The sequence below is a fragment of the Alosa pseudoharengus genome, unplaced genomic scaffold (assembly GCF_046254945.1).
Source record: "Alosa pseudoharengus isolate Yale_2024_CS ecotype anadromous, Long Island Sound unplaced genomic scaffold, YU_APseudo_1.1 YU_APseudo_1.1_scf_18, whole genome shotgun sequence".
Lineage (NCBI taxonomy): Eukaryota > Metazoa > Chordata > Actinopteri > Clupeiformes > Clupeidae > Alosa > Alosa pseudoharengus.
Window position 1 is genome coordinate 23195897 of NW_027468650.1, and position 16323 is coordinate 23212219.

Sequence of the window (16323 nt, forward strand, 5' to 3'; positions counted from 1 at the left end):
CTTCTTTTTTTTTTACAATTGAAGTTACAAAAGCGCAGATGAAAATGAAGTCTGATTGATAAGAAGATGAACATTCACATGGTTGTAAAAATGAAATTCTTTTTTTATCCAACATCCATTTCCTCCTTAGTTTGATGTCTTTTTTTCTACATTCCATTTTCAAAAGGTACAGGTGTTCATCGATTGTATTGTCTAGAGAAAGGGACAAATATAGACATACAAGTCATACTATTCCAGAAATCACTCTCTATGTACCTCTGTAATAAATGGGATGTTGTCCAATATGTGAACTCTATTTGTACATTCAGAGGTATAAAATTTGTCATTTTCAGTTTGATTATGGCCCATTTAACGGACATTTCTTTACACTGGCAACCTGGCATGTAGCAGTTTCTCCAATAGTAATAGAATGTGACGGAATGTTCCTTTGATATTGTGGTCAGGGCAGCACGGAAAGAATGATGTCAAAATTGTCGAAAAAGGTTTTTCACCAAAGGAAATGGCTCCTTTTGAACAGGACGTTGCTGTATGTTTCACATAATAGTTTATGGTGGGGTGGGTGGAGGGACAGTAATTTGGCTTGTCTGCCAGACAATGGCAACAGAGACAGTTCAAAGCAACACATACATTAATCAGATGGACAATGGAGAGAGCGGACACCTGGATGGATGATGAAAACCGAACTGGCCAAAAACACCAGCCTTCAGTATCTTTGCAACATGAAAATGCAGCACGGAACTCCAGTCAATCGATGGCACGAACAGCACGATGAATGTTTGAATGGAAAACAATCTACCCTTGTGTCCGCGATTCCCTTTTTGGATCCTTCTGTGAGATCTTCCTGAGCTGAAACCTGGCCTTTGGAGGGCCCAAGAGCACATGGAATGAGGCATCAGTGACCGAAGGTTTACAGAAGACGCTGCCTGGGGCTCAGAGGTCACCGGGGTGAGAGGTCGAAGGTCAGATGACGGAGCTGTCCTGGCAGGAGGAGGCGCGCCGCGTTTTGGGGCTGCAGCGGGTCAACATGGAGATCTGGGTGCTGAAGTTGTTGCCGTTGCTGCCCATGGACGGCTGCTGGTACTTGGTGTCGGAGCCCAGGAAGCGCTCCAGATGCCATCGCCTCCACTTCCTCTTGATCTCCCCCTGCACCTGAACATTCACAGGCCAGATGGAGAGAGAGAGAGAGAGAGAGAGAGGGAGGGATAGAGAGAGAGATGGGGAGAAACAGAGAGAGGGAGAGAAAGGAGTGACAGAGGGAGAGATGGGGAGAGGAGTGTGTATGAGGGAGAAAGAGAGATAGATGGGGGAAAGAGATAAAGAGATTAGCGAGAGATGTGTGTATGAGAGGGAGAGAGAGACAGAGACAGATTGGGGGGGGGAGACAGAGAGAGGTGAGAGAGCGAGGAGAGTTTTTTTCCTCACACTAAAAAGTTTAGTGTTTCAGCAGGCACTCCTCTCCTCGTGGCGTTGTGAAGAGTGAAAGATGTTCATTCTCTCAACACACAATTCGGGCTGCACCTGTTGCAGCCCATGTAGAGACAAAGATGAAAGGAAGGACCGAAATAGGCCTGTGGTGGCTGGGGAATAAGAACTGAAGCGTAATACCACACCAGCGATAAACGAATGCTGTCTGGCTGTAAACTTCGCCCAAACAGCCCAAAACTATGTATACATCAATGACCCGCATAATGAAATGTTGAGAATAGACATTTTTTCTCTTGTGAAAGTGAAATAAGTAATTTCACAGCAGCATTTATCTGAAAGGACTTAGAGCCTTAATTCACTGAAGGTCATGCTTATGTGAAAAAAACAAAAACAGGTGCAAACTGGAAGTAGCTTTTAACAGGGTGGTGAGGATTGCGTTGTACACAGAACATCATGCCTTGCATATTTCTTGGTATATTACATTTTGTAATGGATATGAATTCTGCATCTAAGATGGTAAGGCATGGGAGGAGGGGAAGAGTATCGACATTGTGTCCTCTGCAGAGGAATTATCTCTAAAACAATTCCCAGAACTCTAAACATCACTGAAGGGTGTGAATTAATTTGAAACTCACACTGACACACTCACACCAGCTGAGGTCCAGGGAAGACATATTCTACATATGTTACATCCTTAGCTACGCAATAGAAAAATAATGCTTGGTATGCCGGATCCAAACTACACCAGTTGCCTCAGAAGCATGACACATATTGAGTTTCATTTTATGTCCATGAAGCATGAAGAGGCTGTCTTTAATGAGGGAGTGCTGTCTGACTGGCTCCAGGTCTTACATCTCAAATGTCACCAATCATTAAGTCTCATAGAAAATGTAGAACTTTATGTTTGGCTGCTCCCGTGAATACTGATGCGGAACTCCAAACTCCAATTGGTCCCAGGGAGTCTCATTGGCGGCCGGAACGATTACAGAGAGCAGTCTGCTGTATGTTAACGCAACTCTGACCTAATTAATGTGCTCGAGGGGTCGTGAACACCGCCACCACAGCCCCGGATGAAACCGAGAACTTATTTAAAGTGGAATACGACTTTGTTCCTCCCTAAATGCTATGGGAGAGGAATTGGCGTCAGTGATTTTTCCACATAATCCTCTCAGCTTTTGCATGCAGTCCCTTGCTGCACTTGAACGCTGGAGTCCTACCACCACTCCCACTTCCCACCTTGACTCAGTATGCTATTAAAATGGGACTGCAGCCCAGGCAGCTAAAATAGATCAGGAGAACCGCAATTCTTTACAATTGAATTGGCACAGACACAGCACACACAAATGCACACACACACACACACACACACACACACACACACACACATGCAGGGAGGGGGAGAGAGAAAAGTTTTTGGAGAGGGATCTGAACAACAGGAGATACATCAATGTGAGAGACGGAGGACGTCAACAGACACACTATTTATGGGCCTTTCTACACATTGGGAGTAGGACAGACATGCTAATAAGATGGCGATGGCACTGGTGGTGGTGGTGGTGTGTGTGTGTGTGTGTGTGTGTGTGTGTGTGTGGTGGGTTGGTCTCTGACTCATCCACTGATATGAGTTTGGAGGTAGGGTGCCAGGGATCCCTGGTTTATTGCCACTCCAAGGTCAAGCATACTTATTCAGGCTTGATTCGCTGCCACTGCGGGTGAGGATCGACAGCGTGTGTGTGTGTGTGTGTGTGTGTGTGTGTGTGTGTGTGTGTGTGTGTGCGTGTGTGTGTGTGTGTGTGTGTTGCAGCATGCAGTGGGAGTGTTTGCAAAGAAAAGGTGTTGTTTAGACACAGCGTTTACATGTGACTGAAAGGAGGATGAGCCAAGGGTATTACCTCTCCGTTTAGGAAGCAGTAGAGGACGGCAACCACAAAACCCTGCCAGAGAAAGAGGGAGGGTAAGGGGACAAAGAGAGAACAGAAACACTTGTGAGAATGTTGTGGCATACAAGTAGCAGAACAAATATACTTTCACCTGAGTCTTCTAAAGATTTTAGTTACGCTACCTCATACAGCACGATAACAGAGTTGTGCCAATATTTTTTTTTTATTTGCTTGAATTTACACATTTCAAGGAAGAATGAAGTGGGTTACGCCAGTTAGCCTAAAGCTCCTTTTTAGCTATAGACTAGCTATAGGTTAACTGGTGTTATTGCAAGCCCACAAGGTATATCCTCTTATCTAACGTGTTCCTTTAAGGGAGAGAAAGATAGAAAAGATTCTTCAGAGGTAAGAATTCTAAGAATTTGTCATTGGCTTCCAGAGAGAGAGAGAGAGAGAGAGAGAGAAAGAGGAACCATATTGGACATCAAGATTACACATTCAGACTATGCAGATGCTTTCTCTGAATCAGTCATTACAAGAAGAACTAAATAGCACCAAGAGCTTTTTCCTTTTTTCTTTTTTTTAACAGACCCAGTAGAGTGAAATTAGAATGAACCATGACTCTGGAGAACTGCCAATGTGATCTAAAATAGAAACACTCATGTGTACTTTTAGACAAGTACAATATTTCATTGGAACGAACAAGGAAATGAACTTTCAGCTGTGATGATAAGAGATACAGCACATCCCCGCCTGACCAGAAGAGCTCATTTCAGGAGAATGTCTTACATAAGGCTTACATTTAAGGATAACGGCACACTGTTGTGTGTCAGTATTTGGGCTTTGAAAGACATGGGATTAAGGAAATTCGGTTTTGATAAAAACACAAAAGGATATTTATGAGATGGTGGTTTTCTGTGGTCATACATACAGCAAGTTAAGCACAGGCTTTAAAGCTTAATTGTCTGTCTTCCCTGTTTGTCACCCAGGTTCTATATTTTATTTTCAATGGAATTTAGCTTTCAGTGTTTGGATTGTGCTTCAGTCGTTGGATTACAGCTTCTTCCAACAGATCAAATATAAATATACACAGCTTGCATACCTGAAATGACCCCAGAATGAGGTCAAACACCAGCCGCAGCTCTGTCTTGATGTGGTCGGGAATGAAGGCGAATATGATGAAGTTAATTCCAAAGAGGGGAATCAGGAGCAGCGTGGACTTGGCCAACCTCCTGAAGAGTGGATGAAGAAAACAAACAAACAATAAAACAAACAAACACGTTTTGATCTTTATATTTGGGTCTACAATTCAGTAAATAAATAAACATTTGGAAGGGTCTATGAACAATAAATCAATACACACAGGTTTTTTTTTATTATTTGGGAGCAGAACTTAAAATATATGCCATTGTCATGTTGTAAACATAACACATTCTCACACAGACACACACACACACACACACAGACACAGACACAGACACACACACACACACACACACACACACCTCTTTATGTACTCCTATGCTTCCCATAAAGACAGTGGGCTGCCACTCGTAACCTGCTGCATAAAATGTGTGTGATTTGTCTCGGGTAATGCTGTAGAGGCAGAGCAGTGAAATAACCCTGTCAGACAAGCATGAGGAGCGCATGAGAGGACTGAAGAGAGGAGCGGAGAGGAGAGGTGTGAAGGGGTGAGGAGAGGACACTGGTGAGGAGAGGAGGAGAGGTGAGGAGAGCAGAAAAGAGAAGGGGAGATGAGAGGACATTGGTAAGGAGAGGGGAGAAAGGAGGAGAGAAGTGGAGAGTGGAGAAGAGAGCAGAGGAGGGAGGAGGAGAGGACAGAAGAGAAGAGGGGAGGAGAGGACAGAAGAGAAGAGAGCAAAGAGTGGAGACAGAGGAGGAGATGAGAGAACACAGGAAGAGAGTAGATGGTAACAGGACTGAAGAAAAGATGAGACATCAGAGCAGAAAGGACAGAGGAGAAGAGGAGAGGAGAGAGGAGGAGAGGGGAGGAGAGGAGGTGAGAAGAGGAGAACAGAGTAGAGAGGTGATGAGAGGAAATTTGCCTGGCACTACAGCAACAGGGCTAGTTTGCGAGTGGCACATCATGGAAAGCCACTTAAGCGCGGAGGCCAATGGATCCCCCTAATGTGAGGCCGGTCTGTGGCTGACATTTGTAATGGGGAGAAATGGAGATAGAGAGGTGCGCTCAGCCTCATTCATACATAGGCGTTAGCACTGAGCTCAGGCCACCTTGAAAAAAATATATATAAAGTGAAAATAAAAACTCTAAAACATGAAGAAATGAATAGATGTCATAAATAAATAAAATGTTTGCCCATTGCTTGAACACTATAGACACATGCTTAGACCAAAGTAACAAAACTTGAATCTTTTGTTACTATACCTTAAACACAATGTTACCATACCTTAAACAAAAGTGCTGCTTTACACTTTAGTTGCAATTCTGCAACACACTTGCACCTTTCTGCAACACACTTGCTCCTGCACACTACACACTATTTCATACATACAGTAAGACACTTTGTTCATAAATTAAATCTCATGGGTACCATTGGGACAACGCATCTAATCAAAATACAAAGCACATTGGGTGATTGAAAACACTTAGACACACATCTGAAAATACTTACTTACAAAACTGAACACCAATCAGCCAGCCACAAAAATAGGCCTCAGTTGAGCCATATTGAGAACTTTGCAAGCATTGAGGCAGGGAGAGCAAGAAATAGAGGAAGAGGAAGACAAAGAGAGAGAGGAGTAGGACATGGTCGACGAGGCTATGCACGGAACAATATTTCAGATGATATTAGAGAAACTTTGGTGGATCATGTGATAAGTCATGGCCTGACAATGAGGGAAGCTGGGCAGAGAGTCCACCACATCTAAGCCTGTTTTACAGTAGTGTTTTTGTTTTTAATTTTTGTTTTATTTTTGTGTTACTGCATTTACTGTGCTGTACTGTAAAGTAATGTGATGTACAGTATTGAGTTGATGTCATTTGTAACCTTTCAGTACTTTCATTTTTGTTTTTTGTCAAAACCTTTGTTGGAAAAATAACAACAAAAACTGTAAGTGTTGCATTGAGCTTCACAGAATCTATCTATAACGCAAGAAGCGTCTGTGTGTCTGTCTGTGTGTCTGTGTGTCCGTGTGTCCTAATGTCTGTGGCACGCATATCTCGCTGACCGTTTGTCAGACTGATTTCAACTGATGGCAAACGTGGTGTCTTGCTACGTGCCAAGTGCAGTGCCAAATTTTTACGTTGTTTGAATAAGAAATGCAAAAGATATCGTTAAATATCGGTAAAAGAAGCACACATTGGCTTTCGCCGCTAGCCACTCCCCCTCCCACACAGCACTGTACTGTAAGCTACCAGTGAGGATAGAAGCTGGGCTTTGGCAGAACTGGATCAGTGTAGGTTACACGGGCAAAAAGTTAAGCGAGTGCAAGATGTGTTAACATGTCTGACCTCAACAATAAAAAACCCCTGTATGCGGTTTGCTTGCATAAAATGACGTAAAAAATTATGTGCAATAAACGGATACTTCGAATAGCCCAGGCTACTTTGGACTGTCTTTAGACTTTGAATAAGCAAACGACAATTCCAACTGCAAGGTCCTAAATTGAAACGAGCGATAATGGTCCCGAATTAAAGAACGTCTCAGAATGCCACACATGCAAAGCATAACCAGCGATAAGCAACGAGTGGCAGACAGAGTGTGATGTCGCTTATAGGCCACCAGAGACTGTTTTTGAGTCACACCGTTGCAAATTTCATATGATGATGCATCATTTCACAAAATGGTTTGTTTTCTCAAATCATCAAGTTATTCAATAGGCTAAGCATACGTAGGTACGAAACTTCTACAGTAGTACAACTATGTTCTTTACTCATAAAACGAGGCATTGAAAAGTTTGTAAATACACCAGGAGTTTATTTAAATAACACTTACCTGATGGATGCTACTATCTGCTACTATACCGCTGCGTCGACGTTACTTCCGTGATTTGGGAAAAGCCCGTAAAAGTCCTGGCAGGAAGCATGCATAAGGATGTAGATCCAGGAATGCACTAATATTTTGTTCGTAGTACCAGTTTGCAAAAATTATTAGTTAACACTAAGTTGTAAACACTTCGGAAAAAAAAATATTAAAAACTGGATATCAAAAAACTTTGATGTAATCGCTTCCTGCCAGGACTTTTACGGGCTTTTCCCAAATCACAAAAGTAACGTCGACGCAGCGGTATAGTAGCAGATAGTAGCATCCATCAGGCAAGTGTTATTTAAATAGACTCCTGGTGTATTTACAAACTTTTCAATGCCTCGTTTAATGAGTAAAGAACATAGTTGTACTACTGTAGAAGTTTCGTACCATTCAGGGCATTATTAGTGGGGTAATTTACGAGATAAAAGTTGGTACCATTACGACTGCAGAAACTCATTCGTTTCTGACAACGCTACTCGACCAGGGTTCGACCAAGGGTAAACAGGTTCTGGGAGGGTGTTTGGCTTGGGGTCATGGTGCAAAGGACCCTAGGGTGAAATTACTCCGAACCATCGCTTTAAATTCTGCTCACTTCACATTTATTATATTATTATATTATCTGTATTCATTATTGAATGCTTACCTGGATTTATGTTTTTCCCTATCATCCTATTTTTAAAGCAGGCCTCCCTGCAGGCATGTAATTGGGCTACAGGAATAGCATGTTTGAACGGGCACTGCACTAGTGCTAGCTGATAAACTGAATGAAAGCTGTGAAAATACTGCAGTGTTTTAAATAAAGTACACTAGTGTGTTGCTGCTAATCTGAAAGTCTATTTATATGATGCAAGTGTATATAATTTTGTCATCAGAGTGACATTTTGACAAAGGATTGTTAGGTCTTGATATCAGTGTTTCAATTCGACATAGATGTGAATGGTTTATTTCCCAGTGTTGTGTCTTGTGTGCTGGTGTGTAAAGTTTTGACACAATGAGCCGAGTTTTGCAAAAAGTGTTTAAGCAATGGGCAAAAACTGTAAACAAATAACTCTAGTTCTCTCAGCAGTAGCAAAACATGACCGGGCATTGACCTCTCACAGTGAGAGTCTAATGAATATCCACCCCACAGTCAATGGGTTTGAGAGCACTACACTTGTGAGTGGGCTACCATGCTGCAATTACGGAGAAAGGCAAGCCCCTTTCCAAGTGGGAAAAAAGTGAGTGACAAGTGAATGAAGTGATTTTAAGTTCTCCTGATAGCCAACTCCAATCTGTAAAACATAAATTAGTTTGTTTATCAGGTTTGCAGTGAGTTCTACTCACAGATACTGGTTGGACTCGTTCCTTCCGATGTCAGGGCAGTTGATCTTCTGTCGCAGTATTCGGATGATATCGATGAATAGGATGAAGTTCATCTGCAGACAGAGAGAAACGTTGACTGATGTTGTATTTCTAAGTCTAACAATCCCCAAAAAATGATTGACAATTGAACAGGTTTGAAAGGGATATGGCTCAATGCCACAATCCATTTTAATGGCAAATACAGCACATTTAAAAAGCGAGACTGAAACAAATGCCAGCTATTTCAATAGTTTGGTTCATCACTCTTGCAGGGATGAAATGTGTTTACTTTGTGACTAGCACTGATAAAATAACTCAGACACTGCCTCTGTTTCAAACAGCCTCTTGTTTACTGTGCAGATAAGTAGAATTCAGTCCTGCCAGAACTCTTCTCACGCTGATGTCCCATGACACCTCGCACTGTCACTGGACCAGGAAATGTCCACATTATCACCAAACGGACACAGTCCAGATAGCACTTGGGAGCAGATATGTTAAGCGCTGGCCAGATATTGGCAAACTCAGAGTCACACATGGGCCGGATCAGGGCCAGTGGTGGGCATATAAGACACAGGCATGGGCCAGATCTGTTCTTGACTCAGCTGCCAATGAGAAAATATTGACCCCCCCCCATCCTCCCCCACCCTTCTGATCAAATAGTCTTTCTCAGATGATTTCGCAGTTGCTCTGCTCCCCAACCTGGTGCCTTGACTGCACATTTTATTTTCTTCATCTTCTCTCTGACCCCACACCACCCCCTATCCCTATATCCACCCTGCCACCTCCACTTCCTCAGTTCTATCCACCCATCCTCATTCGCTCTTCCACACCTCCCTCCCTCTATCCCGTCCTCTCTATGGTAAATGACAGGTGGATGGGTGGAGTGAGCGCCTGTGAAAGTCTTATTTCACACTGTCACCCATTATTGATATTTCACACGTGTGCTCAAGCCTGGGTGGTAGACAGAGAGAAAGAGAGAGAGAGAGAGAGAGAGAGAGAGAGAGAGAGAGTGCGAGAGAGAGAGAGAGAGAGAGAGAGAGAGAGAGGTCTCTAGCAGGGTTGCACTCTCAGCTGATAGTTTTCAGGGCCAGTGAGTCTACAGCTATCTGCCAGTCAAGGGGCTCAGTAATATACCTGACCCAGGTCAGAATGAATTGGGCTGTATCTTCTGAAAATACGCCATTTTGATGTTCAGTCATATTTAAAAGTGAAGCATTTGAATGTTACAGTATAGTGACTTTTTAAAGCATTTGAGCACTATCACAAAGTTATTCAATTAGTAAGGTATCAATCTGGCACTTATGCTAATGAACTTTCATTGTGACAGAGGATTGCAAAAGCAATCATGCACCTTTAGTCTTTTTGTACTGGTGGTAAAGGAATCATGAAACTCAATTACAGCCATTCAAATTAAAGCAAACCCCCCCATCCTTTGCCACAGGGAGAGTACTGACGACACCTGCATAGGTGAAGGTGATTTGATTTATTCTCCACGGCAACCGTGACTGACAGATTTGTAATGGGCCATGTAAGCTCAGTCTTCCAAAATGTCTACTCTCTTGTCAGCCACATGTTCCATGCAATCCCCCATCAAATGGGTCAATTTCACTCACAGCGGGAGCCGGGTAAGCTCACCAGTATTGACGTTAATATGGGTGTTTTGATTATCCACCAGTAAGGGTCAGTGTTCTCGATGATGTCCCAGCATCTGTTATAAAAAAAAAGTGCAATGTTACTGCAGGTCCAGAGCACCAAGCAGACTATACTGACATAAGGTGTGTGAGTTTTGATGTGATGTGATAGGTGATATGTCCCCCATGAGCCAGGTGAGAGAGCAATTGCTCTCATTTATCTTACCCTATGTCATCAAAGTAGGCCTTGGCAATGCCCCAGGCTGCGCTGAAAATCATTGGACCACCTATAAATACATAAGATGAAAGGGAGAACACCTTTTGATCAATATCACCACGGGAAACCAAGCTACCAGAGTCTGAGGCTGCATGGATAGGAATCTAACTAGATCCAAACAGCAAGTTGCATTTCCCACGCTGAGAGAACAGAATCATATCCCACCTACAACTACCCTGACCCCCCCCAACACACACACACACACACTCACACACACATACACACACATAAAAGCCCCACACACAAACACACACGCTCACACACACACACACACACACACACACACACACACACACACACACACACACACACACACACACACATACACACACACACAAGCATGCTATGATGCCTACCCCAGCCGATCAGGATGAAACACCAGAAGTACTTCCTCTCGGAGAAGAAGGAGACAGCGAGCAGCGCGTGGAGGTAGAGTCCCTCCACCAACAGCCAGAAGAAGCTGGCCATAATGCAGTACTGGAAGAAGACCATCACCACCTTACATCCCACCTGTGGGATCATGTACGTGATCAAGACCCTTTGATTCGTTTAGTTAGCAACATCATTTCATCCAGTACAGCACATATACACACCATAAATACACTACAACAAAAGTACTGGAATGCCTGTAATTATTACACTCACAGGAACTTCAATGGCATTGCATTCTAAATCCATAGGTATTAATATGGAGTTAGTTCCCCCTTTACAACGGCTTCAGCTCTTTTGAGAAGGATTTCCACAAGATTTGTGGAACTCTCTGTGGAACTTTTGGCCCATTCATTCAGAAGAGCATTTGTGAGGTCAGGCTGTTGGACAATCTCGAGCCTGGCTCGCAATGTCTGCTCTAGTTCTAGTCCTAAAGGTTTTTATATGTAGAAAACTCTGTTCTCTACAAGCCAGTCAAGCTCTTCCATACTGTCTTTTAGGACCTTGCTTTGTGCACCTTTGTGCAAGTACAACCATGCTGGTGGAGGGATAATGGCATAATGGTTGTTTCTCAGGGATTGGGTTTGGGTTAGTGAAGGAAAATCATAATGCTTTAGTAAGAAGACATATTCAAATATTTGGGAATAGCTCGGGGGACCCCTTTTTGGTTCCAGTATGAACCCCGCTGTGCCCCAGTGTATCAAACTCTTGATCTTACTCTAGTTGAGCCCCAGGACCACTCAAGAGCAACTGACTGACAGAACAAGTCACGGTCATCTTCCAAAAAAACATTTAATGTAAAATTCCACAATATTTGAGCTATCAGAGTTATTGCTTTGTGTCTGACAGTAGCTTTTACAGGCTGACAGGCAGACATTACTTTCTGTGCTACATAAGAAGATAGAAGGAAAAATGAAATTCTGTATAATATAAATGTGGCTTCATTCATCTCTATGTGATTCAAATATATAATTGAAACAGTGTCAAAAAATCCACTGATGTTTAAATCTGTCCTCTCAGTTCTACATTGATAGCAAAAAAAACAACCATCAAAGACTACTCAAACTTTGAATTTGAGAGAGCAATTAGAGAGGTGCTCATTAACAAAAATCAGAAGTTCATCTCTGAAATGTGTTTGACACTCATGCGCATCAACTCTGTTTGGTTTTAACAGCAGAAAAACTGACCACACCACAAAAAGGGTACCCAGTTAGTCATAAACTAATTAAAGGCTCACAATCTACCAGATCAACGTTACATAGTGTAATATTAAGTGTTTGGGGTATGCAATGACGATGTCAGAGACTTCATTCACCTTATTATAAGTCAGTGTAACATCAGAATGAGTTTGAAGCTGTTGTTTTAAAGTAAAACAACTGCATTGCATTTCTTTAAAGGAAACATAGAATGGAAACCACTTTTGCCCTGGTTTTGATTAATTATAGAGGTTGTGCATAACCAAAGAGCTCAATTGAAGAAATATATTTAATTGAAGAAAATATAATGTCCGCAACACTGCTTTTGACTCCCATATTTAATGCACAACATGCCTGTTGTGCATTAAATATATGGGAGTCAAAAGCAGTGTTGCAGACATTACTGTATATTTTTTCAATTGAGTAAGTTTTTCTTTTGTCCTGCACCTGCCAGAAGGTGAGATGTGCACACAATAACTGCTGAACGTCATAACCAAAGAGCTGACATGAACATGAGGCATGGGTTGTGCCCTCCTTCATATGGAAATCTTGAACTTAAAAATAGCCACTAAAACATGGGCGAATTAGAACAAAGCCTACATGTGATGTCAAATATCACAAAGCAAATATAGTTCAATTGTGGTTGCCAAAGAGGGCGCCATTTAGTCAAAAGGACCATTTCAATACCCAGCCTAAATATAAGGTTTTATTTGGGCTTGTAAAATTGCAATTGAGTTTATTTTTGATAAATCAAAGTTTAATATACTATTTTAATATCAGAGAACACAGTACAATACTCAGTTCACCCATTCTATGTCCCCTTTAATGAAATCTATATAGTACTGAAAACAAAAAACGGGCATTGAACAGCCATGGTTGCCGCTGGTGACAAATACATGTAAAATTTATACAGCAGAGAGAAATGGATGTCTGTAGTCTGTCAACAGATTCTGAAACTTAATTACTGTCTCACTCTATCTCTCAACTCCTCTTTCTCTTACCATCTCCATCCCTTTCTTCACCCTCCAACACACACAAGGTATGTTGACATATCAAAATGAAGTTTGAGCTGAGATACCATTTCACCTCAAATGAAAAATCTCATTCTTAATCAGAATCAAACCTCTGGCTGACTGGCCTGCACCAAAGGCAAGGCCCCACACGTGCCAATACACGACCAGAACCAGTCCAGATGTGCACCCGACCCGCCTCACAATGAGCTGCAGGCAGCTATGCAAGCTATAGCCAATGATCAGTCTGCCGTACATGTTACATAACCGATATACTGTCAAGCGTGAGATGAAAGTCACACTCACTCAATTAGCACCCGATTTCACCCAGAGCAACTCACGGTGTAGATAAGGCGCTCATTTCCTCAGTATGTGGAACCAAAACTCTAGGACCCTGCTTATGCCAGCTGTGCTTTAGGACAGGAACTTGGCCATGACAGACATATTCGCTGAGTTCACACACTTCCACTGAAAATTACGACTTATTGTTAACATAATATAAAAATAACATTAATATAAACATCCTTTACAGCAGTGGGTTTTAAACTGGGGGAAGGGACCCTTAGAGGGTTGCCAAAATATTGAAGGGGGCAAAATGATTGACTGTTGGAATTAAGGAAAACTTTAAACAGTTTTTAGACTAAAATGTTTTAAAACTGGGATATAATGTTTCTCTGAAAGTGGATGCTCTGTTTACGCAAACTCAAATCTCTACCTGTGTCTCAAATCACCTGTTGGAGCTCAAAAATGTGGTGCGCAATCTACAGTAATATTGCATGCTATAGTTAGATCACACGATAAATGATGACTGTGATCTATGTTTCAAATGTAATAATGATTTGATGGAAGATAATGTAGATTGACTTGTGGCCTGTATGGTATGTATATATGAGATAATGTAAATGAGTGTTTATGAATATATACTTGTATGTACCCATATGAGTATGTATGAATTTCCGTACGCATGCTTGTATGTATGTATGTACTGTGTGTGCTGGCGTAAACATACAAGAATGTAAGTCTGTACTTGCACATTTATGCATTTCCGTATATGCGCTTGCATGGACTTCTGGCTGTGTATATATGTATATGTATGTATGTATGTATGTTTGTGTGTGGGTGTGTGCATGTCTGAATGTATGTTCACATGTATTCTTATACGGGGGAATGCAAATAGAAATGTACTTATACAAGACACCTGATGAGATCTAATGTACTGCTTCAACCATCAAAATACTTGTTACTTGTTATTTTAAGAACTGTTATTTTCTGACCTTAAAATATAATTGATGTAAACAATGTGATTCCCCGAGCAAGGAAAACTCAATAAAAATAAAAAAAATAAAAAAAAATGTGGTGCGCAAGCATACCACGGACAGAACACTAGACAGCCCTCTTTCGCCACAGGTGCACCAGTTATGAGTGCTAGTTGTAAATTGGAAAATAATAAATCGGATCGTCAAAGGATACCATGGACATTCAGTGCAGTCAGTGATAGTACGCGATTTCAAGCCCATAACATTTTTTGTCACATTCAGCAACCTTCTCCCTGTGATCCGCTAGCTGCCCATTCCGTGGGTACACTGTAAAAAAAAAAAAACTCTGTAGGCAGCGTAGGCTCTGAAACTGGAAATATATACTGTAAAGTATATTGCTTTAGATAAGTGCATCTACAAATAATTTTAAATAAAAACATAAACATAAACAATTGGGGCTTCCTGCGCTATAGCTGACTGTAACATTAACGCCTTTGGCTTTGACATAGCATTATCCCAACTGAAGGTATAATCTATCTATAAAGCAAGAAGCGTCTGTGTGTCTGTGTGTGTCTGTGGCACGCATATCTCGCTGACCGTTTGTCAGACTGATTACAAACTTGGCAGGTGTCTTGCTACAGGCATGAGTAAGTGCACTGCCGAATTTGACGTTGTTTGAAAAGATATCGTTAAATAGCCTATATCGGTAAAAGAACCACGCATTGGCTTTCGCCGCTAGCCACTCCCCCTCCCACACAGCACTGTAGGACTGTAAGCTACCAGTGAGGATAGAAGCAGGGCTTTGGCAGAATTGGATCAGTGTAGGTTACATGGGTAAAAACTTAAGCGAGTGCAAGATAACTCCACGGATTTTGCAACAACACGCCAACATGCCAACACACACAGGTAGGCTATATGCAGTGGCTCTTCAAAATTACGTAAAAAAATATGTGCAATAAGCGGACACTTCGAATAGCCCAGGTTACTTTGGACTGTCTTTAGACTTTGAATAAACAAACGACAATTCCAACTGCAAGGTCCTAAATTGAAACGAGCGATAATGGTCCCGAATTAAAGAACGTCTCAGAATGCCACACATGCAAAGCATAACCAGCGACAAGCAACGAGTGGCAGACAGAGTGTGATGTCACTTATAGGCCATCAGAGACTGTTTTTGAGTCACACCGTTGCAAATTCCATATGATGCATCATTCCACGAAATGGTTTGTTTTCTCTATCATCAAGTTATTCAATAGGCTAAGCATATAGCCTTGACTCAAAACAGCTGTTAGGATTATGTCATTTTGATTTGTAAAAAATGTCACATGCAGCCATGCTTAAATTCTGCTCACTTCACATTTATTATATTATTATATTATCTGTAGGCCTATTCATTATTGAATGCTTACCTGGAATTATGTTTTTCCCTATCATCCTATTTTTAAAGCAGGCCTACCTGCAGGCATGTAATTGGGCTACAGGAATAGCATGTTTGAACGGGCACTGCACTAGTATAATAAATATGACTATTTTGCATGGTTGAAGAGAAGGGGGTTGCGAGACTTGGTCAATGTTTTAGGGCGGTCACCAAACAAAACGTTAAAGAACCACTGATTTAAGGCTTCATGGCAGCTTAATGAGTTACATTTTTAAAAGTACAGTCTACTTATACACTCTTTTTTCCCCTCAAATTCAACAGTGCACTCCACGTGGCCTCTGGTTGTCTGTTATGTGTGTATTCTTACTTAATAAACTCTACTGCCTGCACACAGTCCCGCCTCTGCTAAAGGGAAATGGACAAAAGTGACCCAAACTGAACTATACACCATTCCAGCCAATCAGCATGGAATCAAAGGGAGGCAGTGTGG

General features: G+C 41.8%; 1 protein-coding gene across 1 annotated transcript in view; it reads right to left on the reverse strand.

The window, feature by feature from the left end:
* Positions 1-16323, reverse strand: part of vipr1b (vasoactive intestinal peptide receptor 1b) — a 44509-nt gene continuing 28186 nt past the window's right edge. The window contains exons 6-12 of the mRNA XM_076290620.1: positions 10921-11074; positions 10514-10574; positions 10292-10364; positions 8639-8730; positions 4408-4537; positions 3318-3359; positions 1-1149 (exon numbers count right to left, since the gene is read on the reverse strand). Of these exons, the coding sequence (XP_076146735.1) occupies positions 961-1149; positions 3318-3359; positions 4408-4537; positions 8639-8730; positions 10292-10364; positions 10514-10574; positions 10921-11074 (741 nt within the window). The 3' untranslated portion in view covers positions 1-960. The remainder of the gene's footprint in view (positions 1150-3317; positions 3360-4407; positions 4538-8638; positions 8731-10291; positions 10365-10513; positions 10575-10920; positions 11075-16323) is intronic.